Source organism: Watersipora subatra, chromosome 11 (assembly GCF_963576615.1).
Source record: "Watersipora subatra chromosome 11, tzWatSuba1.1, whole genome shotgun sequence".
Taxonomy (NCBI): domain Eukaryota; kingdom Metazoa; phylum Bryozoa; class Gymnolaemata; order Cheilostomatida; family Watersiporidae; genus Watersipora; species Watersipora subatra.
Genome location: NC_088718.1, coordinates 26258385 through 26272371, shown reverse-complemented (window position 1 = coordinate 26272371; position 13987 = coordinate 26258385). Strand labels below are relative to the sequence as shown.

General features: G+C 33.9%; 1 protein-coding gene across 2 annotated transcripts in view; it reads right to left on the bottom strand.

The window, feature by feature from the left end:
* The window catches only part of LOC137408418 (uncharacterized), a 309349-nt gene that overhangs the window by 8969 nt on the left and 286393 nt on the right, over nucleotides 1-13987 (bottom strand). Inside the window, exons 1-8 of one of the 2 annotated variants that reach the window (XM_068094942.1) lie at nucleotides 13616-13737; nucleotides 8698-8867; nucleotides 8393-8498; nucleotides 3950-4050; nucleotides 3557-3812; nucleotides 2438-2501; nucleotides 2233-2348; nucleotides 533-653 (exon numbers count right to left, since the gene is read on the bottom strand). In XM_068094942.1, coding sequence (XP_067951043.1) covers nucleotides 533-653; nucleotides 2233-2348; nucleotides 2438-2501; nucleotides 3557-3812; nucleotides 3950-4050; nucleotides 8393-8498; nucleotides 8698-8867; nucleotides 13616-13637 — 956 coding nt within the window. In that variant the 5' untranslated portion in view covers nucleotides 13638-13737. Of the gene's footprint in view, nucleotides 1-532; nucleotides 654-2232; nucleotides 2349-2437; nucleotides 2502-3556; nucleotides 3813-3949; nucleotides 4051-8392; nucleotides 8499-8697; nucleotides 8868-13615; nucleotides 13738-13987 lie in introns of those variants that run through there. The other variant, XM_068094944.1, reaches the window with a different exon arrangement.

Sequence of the window (13987 nt, the reverse complement as noted above, 5' to 3'; positions counted from 1 at the left end):
TACACATACTTGGAGACATGCTCTTTTAAATGGTGTGTAACTTGACCAAAATATAATAAAATTAAACACATTAGATCAATAACACTATAAGGAATCAGAATATATATAAGTTTTAGAAATCTCTCAGTAAGAACTTGAAAGTTATTTAAGTGCAAAACTGAAAAACCATGATTAGTTGATTGTGTGTATCAATTATCTTGCAAGACGCTGTGGTACTGCGTACGCTAAGTACTAATACTATGAAGCAGTCACACGGTACCCATCAGCTACTACCACCACAATTGACAAATTCAGAGATTGAATTAGGTTTAGTAGAACTGTATGAATCTCTACTGGCGCAGAAAACTATAAGCTGGCGTAACAATATGTGTAGAGTGGGCTGTATAATACTGTGAACTATGAGACTATAAAAATTAGAGAAACAATTAGAATAAGAAACAAGAGTAATTGTTAGTGTTTTAACAAATGCTCTTTAAGAGAAATCTTAGTGCCAAGTACAAAGAGAGCTCAGCTTTCTCCTATCTATGTTTACCTTCTAGCTAAAACGCGGTATTGTAACCAGAAGCTAGTAGGCCATTTGGAGTTGTACTCCTTGTCATATCTCGTTCGGTCAGCTGGCTCACCGTTCATCATGATAGTCACATCTGGGAGCGCTACACAAACAAACCAACAAGTTGCATTTGTATAGAGGCTACATATTATTCGTGTGAAATTATATTTCTTTATGACAGTGGCATGACACTATGACAGTGCTGGCAGTAACAGTGATTTGACACTATGGTGGTGCTATCGGTACCAGTAACATGAAATTATGTCAGTACTACCGATAACAGTGAGTTGACACTGGCAGTTTTAGCAATAACATTGACATGACACTATGGTGGTACTAATAATAACATTGACATGACACTATGGTGGTACTAGCAACAACAGTGACATGACACTATGGTGGTACTAGTAATAACATTGACATGACACTATGGTGGTACTAGCAATAACATTAACATGAAACTATGGTGGTACTAGCAATAACATTGACATGACACTATGGTGGTACTAGCAACAACAGTGACATGACACTGTGACTGTACTAGCAATAAAACTGTGCTGTGTAAGCTCACAGTGATTCTGTTCAAGTTAAGATTGACCATAGCTGGTCTTTCATACAAACTAAGGTTCTTGTCAACGTTCCTTGTCATGCTGTGCTCCTAATAAAAACATGTAATACAAGTAGTTCTCGCTTAATGCCAGGGTTACTTCTGAAGACTGACCTACCACTCAATGAAGCAATTCGTCGTTCAACAAACTGCCCCCTTTTGAGCCACTATTCCATTTGTATAGCCTATCTACAGTATACTGTACATTGTACTGTACACTGTACTGTACGCTGTACTGCACGCTGTACTGCACGCTGTACTGTACATTGTACTGTACGCTGTACTGTACGCTATTCTGCACGCTGTACTGCACGCTGTACTGTACGCTGTACTGTACGATGTACTGTACACTATACTGTCCACTGTATTGTACTTCACCCTTTCTCTTTCACTACTTTTTATAGAATTTTTATTAATAAGTGTGCTTTTTAATACAAGAACAATAAATTGAAAACAAATTTTCCCGTAGCTTTCTACACGTGCAAAAGCACGTAAACAAATATTAGGTTTCCATAGAGTATATTGTGGTAGATGTTACGTATTTTTACCCATTCTTTATGTTTATTTTTTGGCATTTCTCATTTCATTCAGTATTTGTATGTACCATAGCTATTTTTTATAATGTTTTAACTATGGCACATATTAGCCTAACACCCAGTATATGCATAAATGCAAAATATTTGTGTATCACCCAGTATGCAGTAAGTGCATTAAACAATAAAATGACTAGCTTACATGTGTGATATCTTTGCATTCATGGATTATTTGATGGTTTTAAAAATACACTCTTTTTTATTCTCATTTTTTGTAATTTTTAAAAAGTGTTATTGTTACTCCGTGTCATTCATAAATGACTTAAAATGACCCCATTTCTAGCTGAGAACGACCTGTAAATCTGAACGGTTAATTCAAGCTGTGCAGGTTGTAGCTGATGTGGAACAATAGTGACAATAAAAAAATGATAACATTCAAAACTTTGCATGTTATCAGTCATTGCACGACTCCTACACTTTAAAACAAGTATAAATAAAAATTTAAATTATTTATCCCATTGTGTCAGATTATTGAGACTTGCCTTCTCCTTTCTCAAAAAAGGTGAAACCTTGATTGGTGTACTCTTGTGTCTTATTGATCTTGAGTGGACTCGTGACGCACCCCTCGTCTATATGCCTCTCTTCGTGTAGTTGGTAACTGCAAGAGTTCATCCATTGATTGCTAGTAAGTTGATATGATTAAACAATACATGTCAGCCTCCACTGTATGATAGGACAACTCCTTACCTTTCTGACTTCATCCCTGCTATGATCATAGATTTGGTTTCTTCCGAGTCTTTCACTTGGTCCACTGTAATGAATATAATTTACCAGTTATAATTACTAGTATCGGTATATGGTGCGTTTACCGTTATATCTTGTTTTAAATGTGGTTGTTATTGAAGCTATATTTAACTATATAACATGCTTGGTGTTAAATTAGTTACTTTTTTTAGAAATTTAGAACTGGTTTTTTTTTAAATATAATCATTCTCGTTTTGAAGGCGTCATAGGCAGTGCATCGCCATGTCATTTTTGCACAATATATTGTATAATATATTATTAATATATTATAATCATGTTGTACTTTGCTGATCACAGTATGAATGTAACAATATTTTATATTCATGCCATTACGAGTATAATATGTTACAACACGTTTAGTATAGTGCTCATTCCATATGAAACATGCTATGAATATGATATATTTAATGACCATCAAAGAAACATAGTTTAATCAATAATAAAAACTCCTTAATTCAATAATCAATGAAAAAAATTAGGAAAAAAACTAAAATGTCAGTAAGAACACCTAAGATCTCAGAAAGAACATTTACCTTGTCAACAAGAATACTTGCCATGTCAGTAAGAATACCTAACATGTCAGTACAAATATTTAACATGTCAGTAAGAATATCTACCATGTCAGTAAAAATACCTAAAATGTCAGTAAAAACACCTAACATGTCAGTAAAAATACCTAAAATGTCTATAAGAATACCTAACATGTCAGTAAAAATACCTAACATGTCTATAACAATACCTAACATGTCAGTAAGAATATCTAACATGTCAGTAAAAATACCTAACATGTCCGTAAGAATACCTAACATGTCAGGAAGAATACCTAACATGTCAGTAAGAATACCTAACATGTCAGTAAGAATACCTACCATGTGAGTAAGAATACTTGCCATGTCAGCAAGAATACCTAGCATAACGATAGAAATACCTATTATGTTAGTACAAACACCTAATATGCCCAGAAGAATCCCTAACAACATGAATGTCTTACAACAGATTATGCATGATCACAAAGTAGGACTTACTCGATGGAATGAGACCTGGGTTTTATAGGGAACTTACGTATATGATCAGCAAGGTTGTAGTTGGGAGGACAAGGTAACCCCAAACCTTCAAAATATTCTGCACAGCGACTGATGCTTCCATTGAAGGCCACCTGACCATCACATAACAATAATAACTTGTCAAACATGCTGAATATTTGACTGGAAGGCTGATGTATAGAAACAATCACCATTTTCCCTGACATCTTAGCATAGTTCTTTAACGCAGAGCACAAGCTATAGGCTGAAGAGGAGTCAAGGCCTGATGTTGGCTCCTACAATTCAGTTTTGCTTTAATTAGTGTAAACGCTTACTTGTTGGGGAAATGAAACTTACAACAGCAACACTTAGTAGTGCTAAAGCATCCTCATTATATAGATAGCCTTAATACAGTAGAAAAAACAATCCTTACATCTAGAAGCATAAGGGAAGGGTTGGTCAGGAGCTCACAGGCTATGGATGTCCTTTTCCTTTCTCCTCCAGACAAGCCGCGTACAATGTGGTCTCCGATCACTTAAAAAGTATTTCAATTATAAACTTACAGTTTAGAGCGAGTTGTTTGACTGACAACATAGTTTCTTTTCTGACTAGTACACTGGCAGCCCCAAATGCCATGGGAGATCATCATATGTAATGAGCATGTTCACATTTATTCTGAGATGAGGAAAAGTGATTGAATGGCACAGATGGTAGCCCGCTTGGAAGAGCATCCAAATACCTGAGTGTGATTCTTGTGGGGGCAATCTCTTTTTCCTAAATCTCTTAGACAAACCTCAGACAGACAAACAAACAAACGGACAAACACAGCCCTTATTAAGGTGAAGATTTTAATAACTAGAGAAATGGAGTGTGACAGAGAACAAATGGCCAGCTTGCTAGCTCTGTTATCATTCACGTGGTTTTAGTAAATATGGTGCTCGAAAGATTTAACTTTTTTTTGTAACAGTCTGATATATTTATAAAAATTGAACTCTTTTAAACTGAAAGCGTTACAAAATTATTGGTAAACTCATTTAAATTCTTTTAAAAGATCAATATAAAACCTCAAACCAGCCTAAACTTAAATTTGCCAAATAGTTTCAGGCGTAATCATGACAGCTTAACTATAGTTGCCGCTGCCTTTGGTAATGAACGGTTCACCGACTATTCTAGTAGACAACACAAATCTTTATTACCCGTCTGTGTCCGAAGCAACTTTTAGAAGTTAGAAAAAAGATTGTATCACATGGGAACCAATCTCAGATATTTGGCTCAGCAGCCAGCGCACTGCTACCTGCACCAGTCTACAACCTTGCTGCTACTCGGGATAATAGTTGAACACAGAGGTATTACACATGACAATCTCTCGGGGCACATAGGACTGCCAGGCCATGGTACTAGTATGTACAACTACAAAGATACGATTGCTTATAATTTTGTTGACTTGTCTTGAAGGTGGTTTTATAAACCTAAGTGTGTTCTGTTCTATTAGTTATGTTCAAATGTACTGCTGTTCATTATCTTTCCAAGCCTAAATATTGGTTATTGTCTTCTCATGCTGTAGGTTGAAATAATTTACCTGTGTGATTTATCAAGTTATTAAGCGACACTCTCTCATTATTTTATTTGCATCATTAAAGTGTAAAAAGATTAAATGCTTTAATTTGCTGCAAACTCAGTAAAAATAAGAACATATATTTGACAAGCAATGCAAAACTATAAGCTGTGCACCATAGCCTATGCTAAAAACTGTGTCTATTGGAGGGTGTGCAGTAATAGCGTTATGGTTCAATACAATCCTTTTAAGCCATAAAATCTCCTACTCATGTTGTTCAGGTGTATTTAAAAAACAACTGATATCAGTTTAAATGTATTTTTTTTAAATAAGTGTATTATAGTTTTTTCATTTTAGAACATTTACCGCAACTTGATATAAGTTAAATAATGCTTACAAAAGGTGAAATATTTACTTTACATGTAAGAAGTGTTCATTGGCATACAAAAGATAACTGTGCTATAAAAAGGGATTTAAAGTTGTTGTTATGACTCTTCTACATGTTTGCAAACTAATATGCTTGCCAGTAAATTTACTTCAACTAAATAAACTTATAAAAAATAAATTTATTATAAATTTAGCTATTTTTATAATTTAATATATTTTATTTAATTTGGAAAACTACTAAAAGACTTTTGATAGAAAACAGCTCATTTCAACACAACTATTTTATAGTCTCATACAAGCAGTTTGTTCGCATTGGAATTGATAGCTGACAACTCTTAAATATTTGAGCTCAAATTTAGGAGCATTCAGCAAAATTATATAGAGCTAGGCTGCCTTTAGTCGATATATTGAAACTTTTATTCTTTATACAAGTTGTTTACTCTAAAAAATGAGTAAACAAATTAAATGAGAGAATATTATAAAAACATTATTGAATATAACATTCTGTAAATAATCCTATTAGTTACGCCTTATAGTTTATGAAGGTGCCAAAGTATGCTTGTGGACATGTAACTATCTTCAGCACAGACAAAGACAGATAGATACACAAGGAGCAGGCTTAGTGATTAATAACTACAGCTTCATGACCAGAAAGCTTAGAGTAACTGTTAATAACAATAATATCTAATAGCATTTGCTAATTACAACCATTAGATAAACTATGATAAAGCATGGACTATGATGAAGAAACATGAAAGGCAGCAGTTTCGCTGTTTCCAGAGTCTTGCTATGACACGTTGCGTCATATAGAGATTTTTTGGGAATACTTGAGTAAGTTTTCTGCTGATTAACAAAAATGCAACTACAAGTGATTTAAATTTTATCGACAATAACACAATTATTTTCAAAAACTGCAGCTAATGTGATGTTAGAAATATCAAATTGTTCCAAGCATATGTTACAATGCTGCTTGTAGTTTTGATACCGGTAAACGGATGTTCTCAATAAACAAGCTAATGATTATATAAGCTTATTTTTCTATCTATTAACTACTGAAACCTCTCTGCACTAACCAACTAAACCATGTAAATGAATATGATGTTGGGTTACAGGGAGTTTCATAGTATCATTTTATTTATTGCCAATCGTACCTTTGTTTGTGAAATAGACTCATTATTATGAAAAACGCATTATACAAACATTCAGTGCGCCATGAGAGATTGTCAGGTGTAATAATTATATGCAAAAGTATTTCAACATATGGAAAGGAGGTTGATTAGTGCAGGAGTTACAGTATTGTGTTTCCAAGATTAGTGTAAAAGTTCCAAACCCTGTTTGTTGCAATTCTTTTTTCAAATATCAAAGCTTCAAGCATCAGACAGGCGGATGAAAGGATGTGACTCTTATTATAGCACAGATTAGATGAATTCCCAGCGTTGCCCGGATAATAAAACAGTCTTTAAACAGAAAACTTATTTTTGTTTTACCTATATAACATTTATCATCCTAACTTTTAAACTTCATATCATGAGAAGAGTATTTTTTGTGCAGCTCAAATGAATTAAGAGAAAAAATAAAACAATTGTAAAGGTTTTCAAACTGTTTCAAACAACTGTAACTTTTAAAATTGATATCATGAGGAAAGGGTTTTGTTGAAGTAAAGTAGGAGAAAAAATAAAACTGTAGAGGTGTTTAAATGTAATTGTGAAATCATTAGCAAGTAATGGCTAAATATAGTCTGTATTGCTATGATTACATTGAAAAATTATTTGGTACACGATTATATGATGTTGGTTCGCAGCAGTGTCGGCACCATAAAGTGAAAATATCGTATAGATTTATAAAGTGGTATAGAAACCCATTAATATTATCTAATACAATCGCTTCCTGATAAAAATCATCAAAATCATCCTCATTAAAAATAGTAACAAAACAATATATTAATCTTAACAACTACAGTTACCTAGACTAAGTTTAGTGCATTTTGTAGGTATGATCTGCAAGAAAATGTAACATTACAATGTGCTATGCGGAAAGTTCTTACCTTCAAGACAGACGTGTAACATAAACGCTGAATTTAACTTATATGAATTTAGCTACTAAGAACATACTTCAAGGAAGTTTTAGTATGTATTTTAGTAAACTTCAAACTTATAACTAAAATTTTATCACTTTTCTGTTTGCAAACCTGTTTTTACTCTAACGGATACACTAGACTGATACAGCAGTAAAATAGCATATCAACATTTTTGTTATTTTGTCGTAGTCAGTACAACAATTTCCAAATTTTAATTTCGAGATAAATTATTGTTGATATTGTATAGCGGAAAACAAATTCACTCTAGTACAACGAGGACGAAAAAGTCAGGCAAAAAATATTTTATAACAGGAGCCTTGTAATACGTGGGTGCAATGTATCAACTAATTTGTCATTTAGCGTGCCAATCGAGAAAAGGGTATACGGTATATGATAGGAAGTAATAGAATTGTAAGGACTGTGTAGCTCAGGGGTTTAATGTGTGGTTAGCAACTTGCAGTTGCAATCTCCGTGAGTTCAAACCCAGCACGAAGTGAGCTTTTTATTCCAAGATTTTAATAGCTATAACTGGACAGACAGACAGACACTGAGGTTTATATACATAGACTAGGATCCTGACAGTCTAGTTTGCCCATGAAGCACACAGCATCACTATTTGCATAATGATGTTGAAAAGTCAAAATGAAAAGCAACCTTTTTCTCAACTTTGGCTTCAGACAAACTTGGTTCTTGTTGTAATAAACATTTTTGTTCAACAGGTAGAAAATTTTAGTTTATACTCTCTAGTGGCAGGTTAATCATTCATTTAGTTACATTCTGTTCGTATCTCCTTCTTGTAACCAGAAACTTGTTACTGTTTGAAATCAATAAAGTATACTACCTGAGAGTATGCCTACCTGTATGGAGACATTTCTTCATATCAAGAGCATCTACAATATCATCCAACCTTCTTTTCTTCTCCTTTTCTGGCATCGAGCCAGGAAGGCGTAACATTGCGGTAAACTGAAGTATACACAACGTTGGTCATAATAATCTGTGAATATAATACTATTGGCCCTTTGCCAGTCAAATAGGTATCATCAGCATTTACTTGAGTGATTGGTCAGGCAATGTAGTCGGCTCAGTTCTCCACAGTAACTGTAGAGAACTGAGGCTACATTCTATAAAACATAATACCATGAACAGTCAGTCTGATGCTAACCCATAGAGTTTCCCAACAGGTGAGGTTAGCTAAGAAGATGTCCTCTTGTAAAACATAAGAAATCTTTCTTTTCTGTTGCTTGTCTAACACTCCCGAGTTCATCGTTATTACTCCTGTATTTGCATCCCTTCTACCAGCTAGACAGTTCAGTAGAGTTGTCTTTCCAGCTCCTTTGAATAAAACATTGTATGGTTTCTCATGATTAAATGCACAAGATAAACTAATCACGATACTAAGAGTTGTCTTTTCAACCCTAACCAACACAAACACCATCCATGCTTTGCTAAATTGTATTATACAGCATTTGCAAGAATATGAACAAAAAATGAACTCTCTCGCTGTTTAGAGGTAATTGGTGTGTAATTTAAGAGTTGTCTCCTCTTCTTAAAAGTTCAAAACAATTAGAAATATATCAAATATAGGTTGTCCTCTCATGCTCATAAGAATGTGTAAATACTAGTATATGTTTGCAACTGTCTTCTCGAAGTATATTTTATTAGCTGTTTCGAGATCAAATAGAAAAATTAGCTAGATCCACTCTCTGACATAAGCTCCTGAGCACAAGTGTTTAGCTGTAACAGCATCAGCTATCTTTTTGTAGCACTTTGAATTTATTGTGCTACTAGTTGAATGCCCGGCATTGCACGAGTAATAAAATAATAAGAATATGAGTAGCTTACCTGGTAAGCTAGTGACTTGAGCTAATCTAAATTTTTACTCTAATAGAAGCTGTGTTTGAAGCCAGCTTGTTAACTGTTACCCTAGGTATAATGATCTAGTGTGCTAGTAATAACCAATAGGATTTTTCCAAGTGCTTTAATCGATGTAATGAACATAATGATGTACCATAATAATTCATTACATTGTATTTTAACCGATGTAATTAACTGTTCATTGCTATTATTAATGAATGTAATGATTATTCGTAGCACTTTTGTCTGCAAGCCTGGAGGTGCTGAGTTCAAATCCAGAACAAAGCGGATTTTCCATTCCTAAAGTTTTATCGCTATAACTGGACACACAAACGACAGACCAACATATGACAAACACTGAGATTTATATATATAAATCATTATTATTATTTACTAGTTCGTCGGGCAGCCAGCGCCCCGTGAAAATTATCCTATGTAATAATTATGTGCACAGTTATTATTACCAATGGCAAAGTGGTCGAGCGGCCCAATGGTAGCATGTTTGATTAGAAATCCACACACCTGGGTTCATTCTTTGGGTGGTAAGATATTGTTTCCAAAAGCTCTCAGTGTAACTATGGACATATGAACACAGCTCTTATTAAAGTAAAAACTGTACTGCACTAGCAGAATACCCGATGTTGCACGGGTATTAAAATTCCTCTTATAAACAGTGATAGCCAAACTTATAAACTAAGTTCATAAACGATGCTACTTGCCATGAGCTTGGCACATTGCCAATAGCTAATTTAAGTAAGCTAGTATTTACTAATACATAGAATGATGTCGCCCTGTAACGGAGAGCGGTAGCGTATTTTCACTCACCTAGCGACATATATCGCCCAACGAATCTATTAATCTCGCATAACTAAATTGGTAAGGCATTTGCCTGGCAAATGGGATTTCCAAGATCAAATTTTCTGCAATATAGTTTCTTCATTCCACTATTTTAATAGCTATAGCTGGATACACTGAACTGCACACAGACTTTGAGATATATATATATATATATATATATATATATATATATATATATATATATATATATATATATATATATATATATATATATATATATATATATATAGATTAGCATGTCATTTTGAGGAGGTATCTGTCATACAGGCATGATGGTGGGCCAAGTAAAGAGGAAAGACCTTCCAAGTCAACAAGTTTAAAACACGGCCCCTCCTTTTGCTTATGTCTAGCACTAAAAGTTTTCCACTCACTCACTGAAGATGGTCAGATAAGAAAATCAACAAAACAGTTTAAAGTTTGAATTATTTGATGCAAGTAAGGAGAGAGTTATCTGCTCGCCTTATTTGATGCTCACAACAGCTGTGACATTGTCGGTTGGGCACCATTTAAATGTACATTCAATTTAAGCATATTAAAGTAAAACATATATTTTTGTTGAAGAGATATTTCCTAAGCAGAGATTTAATAACAGAATAATAATAATAATATTAATAATAATGAATAATAATAATAACAGACAAAAGAAGAACTACAAAGAAGAGAAAGAAGAAACGCTTAACTTGTGCATCTCAGCAAGGAAAATGGAGATCAAGAGGTAAAATGTTGCTTTAAGGAAAACTAGAACTCTGGCAGTCAGGTGAAATAATTATTTGTTCCAAATTATTATTGTAAACTAATTATTTAAACCAAACCTAAGCATAAGGGTTGATTGGTGCAGGTGTTGAAGCGTAGTGTTTTTAAGGTGAGTGTTGTGAGTTCAAATCTTGTATGATGCAATATTTTTTCCCATGATCCAACTGCGGTTTTGGACAGACGGAAGATTAAACATAGATTTTTACTACAGTAAATGTTATTATCAAAAAAACGCTGAATATAATCTCAACTCTATGTCTTATTCAAAAACATTAATAAAATATTGTCAACATGTGTCTTGTATGTAATGGTAAATATGTATGTAAATGGTTACGTATTATACTACGTGTAAACACTGCGAAAATAATTGAAATATGACCTTACGCAAAAATTAACATGCTTTGTTCATTGTAGATATTCAAATTACACAATTTCACCAATAATATAATGATGTATGAGTACCACAAGGATATATAACCAAAAGTGAAAAAGGGAACCATCGTATAGCAGTGGATTGAAAGTTGTCTCTCTTGCAGTCAGCTTACGCAACTAAAACTGTCTATGGTTGTGGCTTACGTATGACAGCAGATCTCCAATCAGCTGGATTACAAGCAGTCATCTGCGATGAGTTTATTTTGACCTGCCTCTGTTTTAAATTCCTTTTAGCTACATCTTAATAGTAGAGTCTAAGCCTTCCTTGATCTCGCTTATCATCACATGGTTGTGAGTACAGTAGTTGACACGGAAGCCGTCTTGTTCCATTCTGTGCTCATGGCTCAACCATTTCAGACTTTTTCCAATAAGGATGTCGGCCATTGATGATAGCTTTGCTTGTTTTGAGATTTGAGAGCTAAAGGTTGAAAGTTAAGCTCGCACAATCTTCTCATTGAGTATCCTTTCAGTGCAAGTAAGATGAGTTACCCACCAGCTTAAGGACAATAAAGTTGAATGTAGCCTTGAATGCGCAATACATAGCATTCAACTGTTTATACAGCTTAGTGAAATTGAATAAACGACGTTATCAGAGCTATGATTAAACATGTTTTTGCAGTTCTTAAAGAATGTTGACAAAACATGAGAAGGCATATCATGCTAAGATGAAATGACATACCGACCTCGGAAGTAAAAATCGTTCATTTCTTCATAAACAACCTCAACTACATCGGTCAGGAGTGAAAGGTTGTTCTCAGGCACAACTTGTACATCAAACTAAGGTTGAGTTGATATAGCATTGAGAACCTTTCAACTGGTTGATCTTAACACGTCATTGCGCAAGACAATCTTTATTGTCAGATGTGCTTTGAGCAATTGAATTACCAAAAGAATGCCGTGATAAAACAAATCTTAGAACTCTGCACCTATATATTTAAATCTCAGTGTTGTCTATTATTTGTCTGTCTAGTTGTACCAGAAAACTTTTAAGAACAAAAAACCGCTTCGAGCAGGATTTGAACTCACAAAATCTATATATGTAGACTGACAAGCTGACCCAATACACTACACCATTAGTGCCACATTAATGACTAATTGGTCACATACCTATGCAGTGCTTGCAGAAATACTAATGGCCAGTTTGATGTTACACTTAACGTCAATGCGTGTAACATCAACTGGGCTTCGCTGCTGTTATTACATGTATTATAATGAAGATTTAGACTAGCTTACCAGGTGAATTACTCGAATTCATTGGGACACATATGTAACTGCCTCTACTGTACGATTTTAGTATTTTTACAACACCGGTTATTCACATAGCATTTCGTATGAGCTTAGAAATAATAACAAACAATGGGCACAAGGCAGCCTTAAAGGTATTAAAATAAAGTACGCTAGTTTACAGGCAGTCCGTCTGTGCGAAGCACAGACAAACTAACACAGTTTAACACAGACGGACTGCACAGTTTACAGGCAGTCCATCTGTGCGAAGCACAGATGAACTGCCTGTAAACTAGATCTTATTATAATAAGATAATAATATTAATAAGATAATAAGATAATAATAATACTATAACTAGGTTTTGTTATAATAAATATTATATTAATTTGCATTGTATTATATTATGGCACATTATATCATGCTATCTAGTGTTGTGTTATATTATTAAAAGTATTCCTATATTGAATTACGAAACTGAGTGAACAACAGGACTCGCATGTTGTAATAGCTTTTTATGTTTAACGAGATCCAATGACTAATTATTCAATTCACCCCAATTTACCTCATAGATTCTGAAAATTGCTTTACAAATGATCATAAATATATCAATCATTCATCGTTTTTTAGATGTTGTTTAGGAAGACCTTTTTGTCTATTTGAGATATTCTATACAAGACAAAGAATCGTCAACAGTGTGAGCCGTGAACTTTGGCTGTTAAAAGTATTTAGGGCCTACATGATTTTAGCGTTTTTTTTTACAAATCTCACTGAGTCGTTAAACAATTACATGCAGAGACTCTCATGTCTATGCATTCCACAGTTAATTACAGTCTGGGAACCATAAAGATCTGCCCATATAAAGGTACCTACATATAAACCTTCATGTATATGGAGGTCTACGCATATAGGGGCCGATTTGGTTAAGGAATATTGTAAAAAGTATGATCTAAGTTCTCACCTGACGGTCCCATGAGGGCCATAAACTGTCCACCCTCAACACGCCCACTGACATCCTTTAATATGTATCTATTGTCTATTTGCACAGAGAGATTCTTGAAGACCAATTCCAACTTTTCTTGTTTTTTGGCTTGCATGCTAGAAAGTTATTTAAGAACAATGTTAGTGTGAAGACAATAAAAGAGGAGCCTTTGTACCTTGCTTTGTCAGAACTAATCTTGATTTCAGACAAGTAGCTGATCACACCCAGCTATACAATTTCTATATATATACCTATGTATGTGTACATATATATATATATATATATATATATATATATATATATATATGTATATATATATATATATATATATATATATATATATATATATAT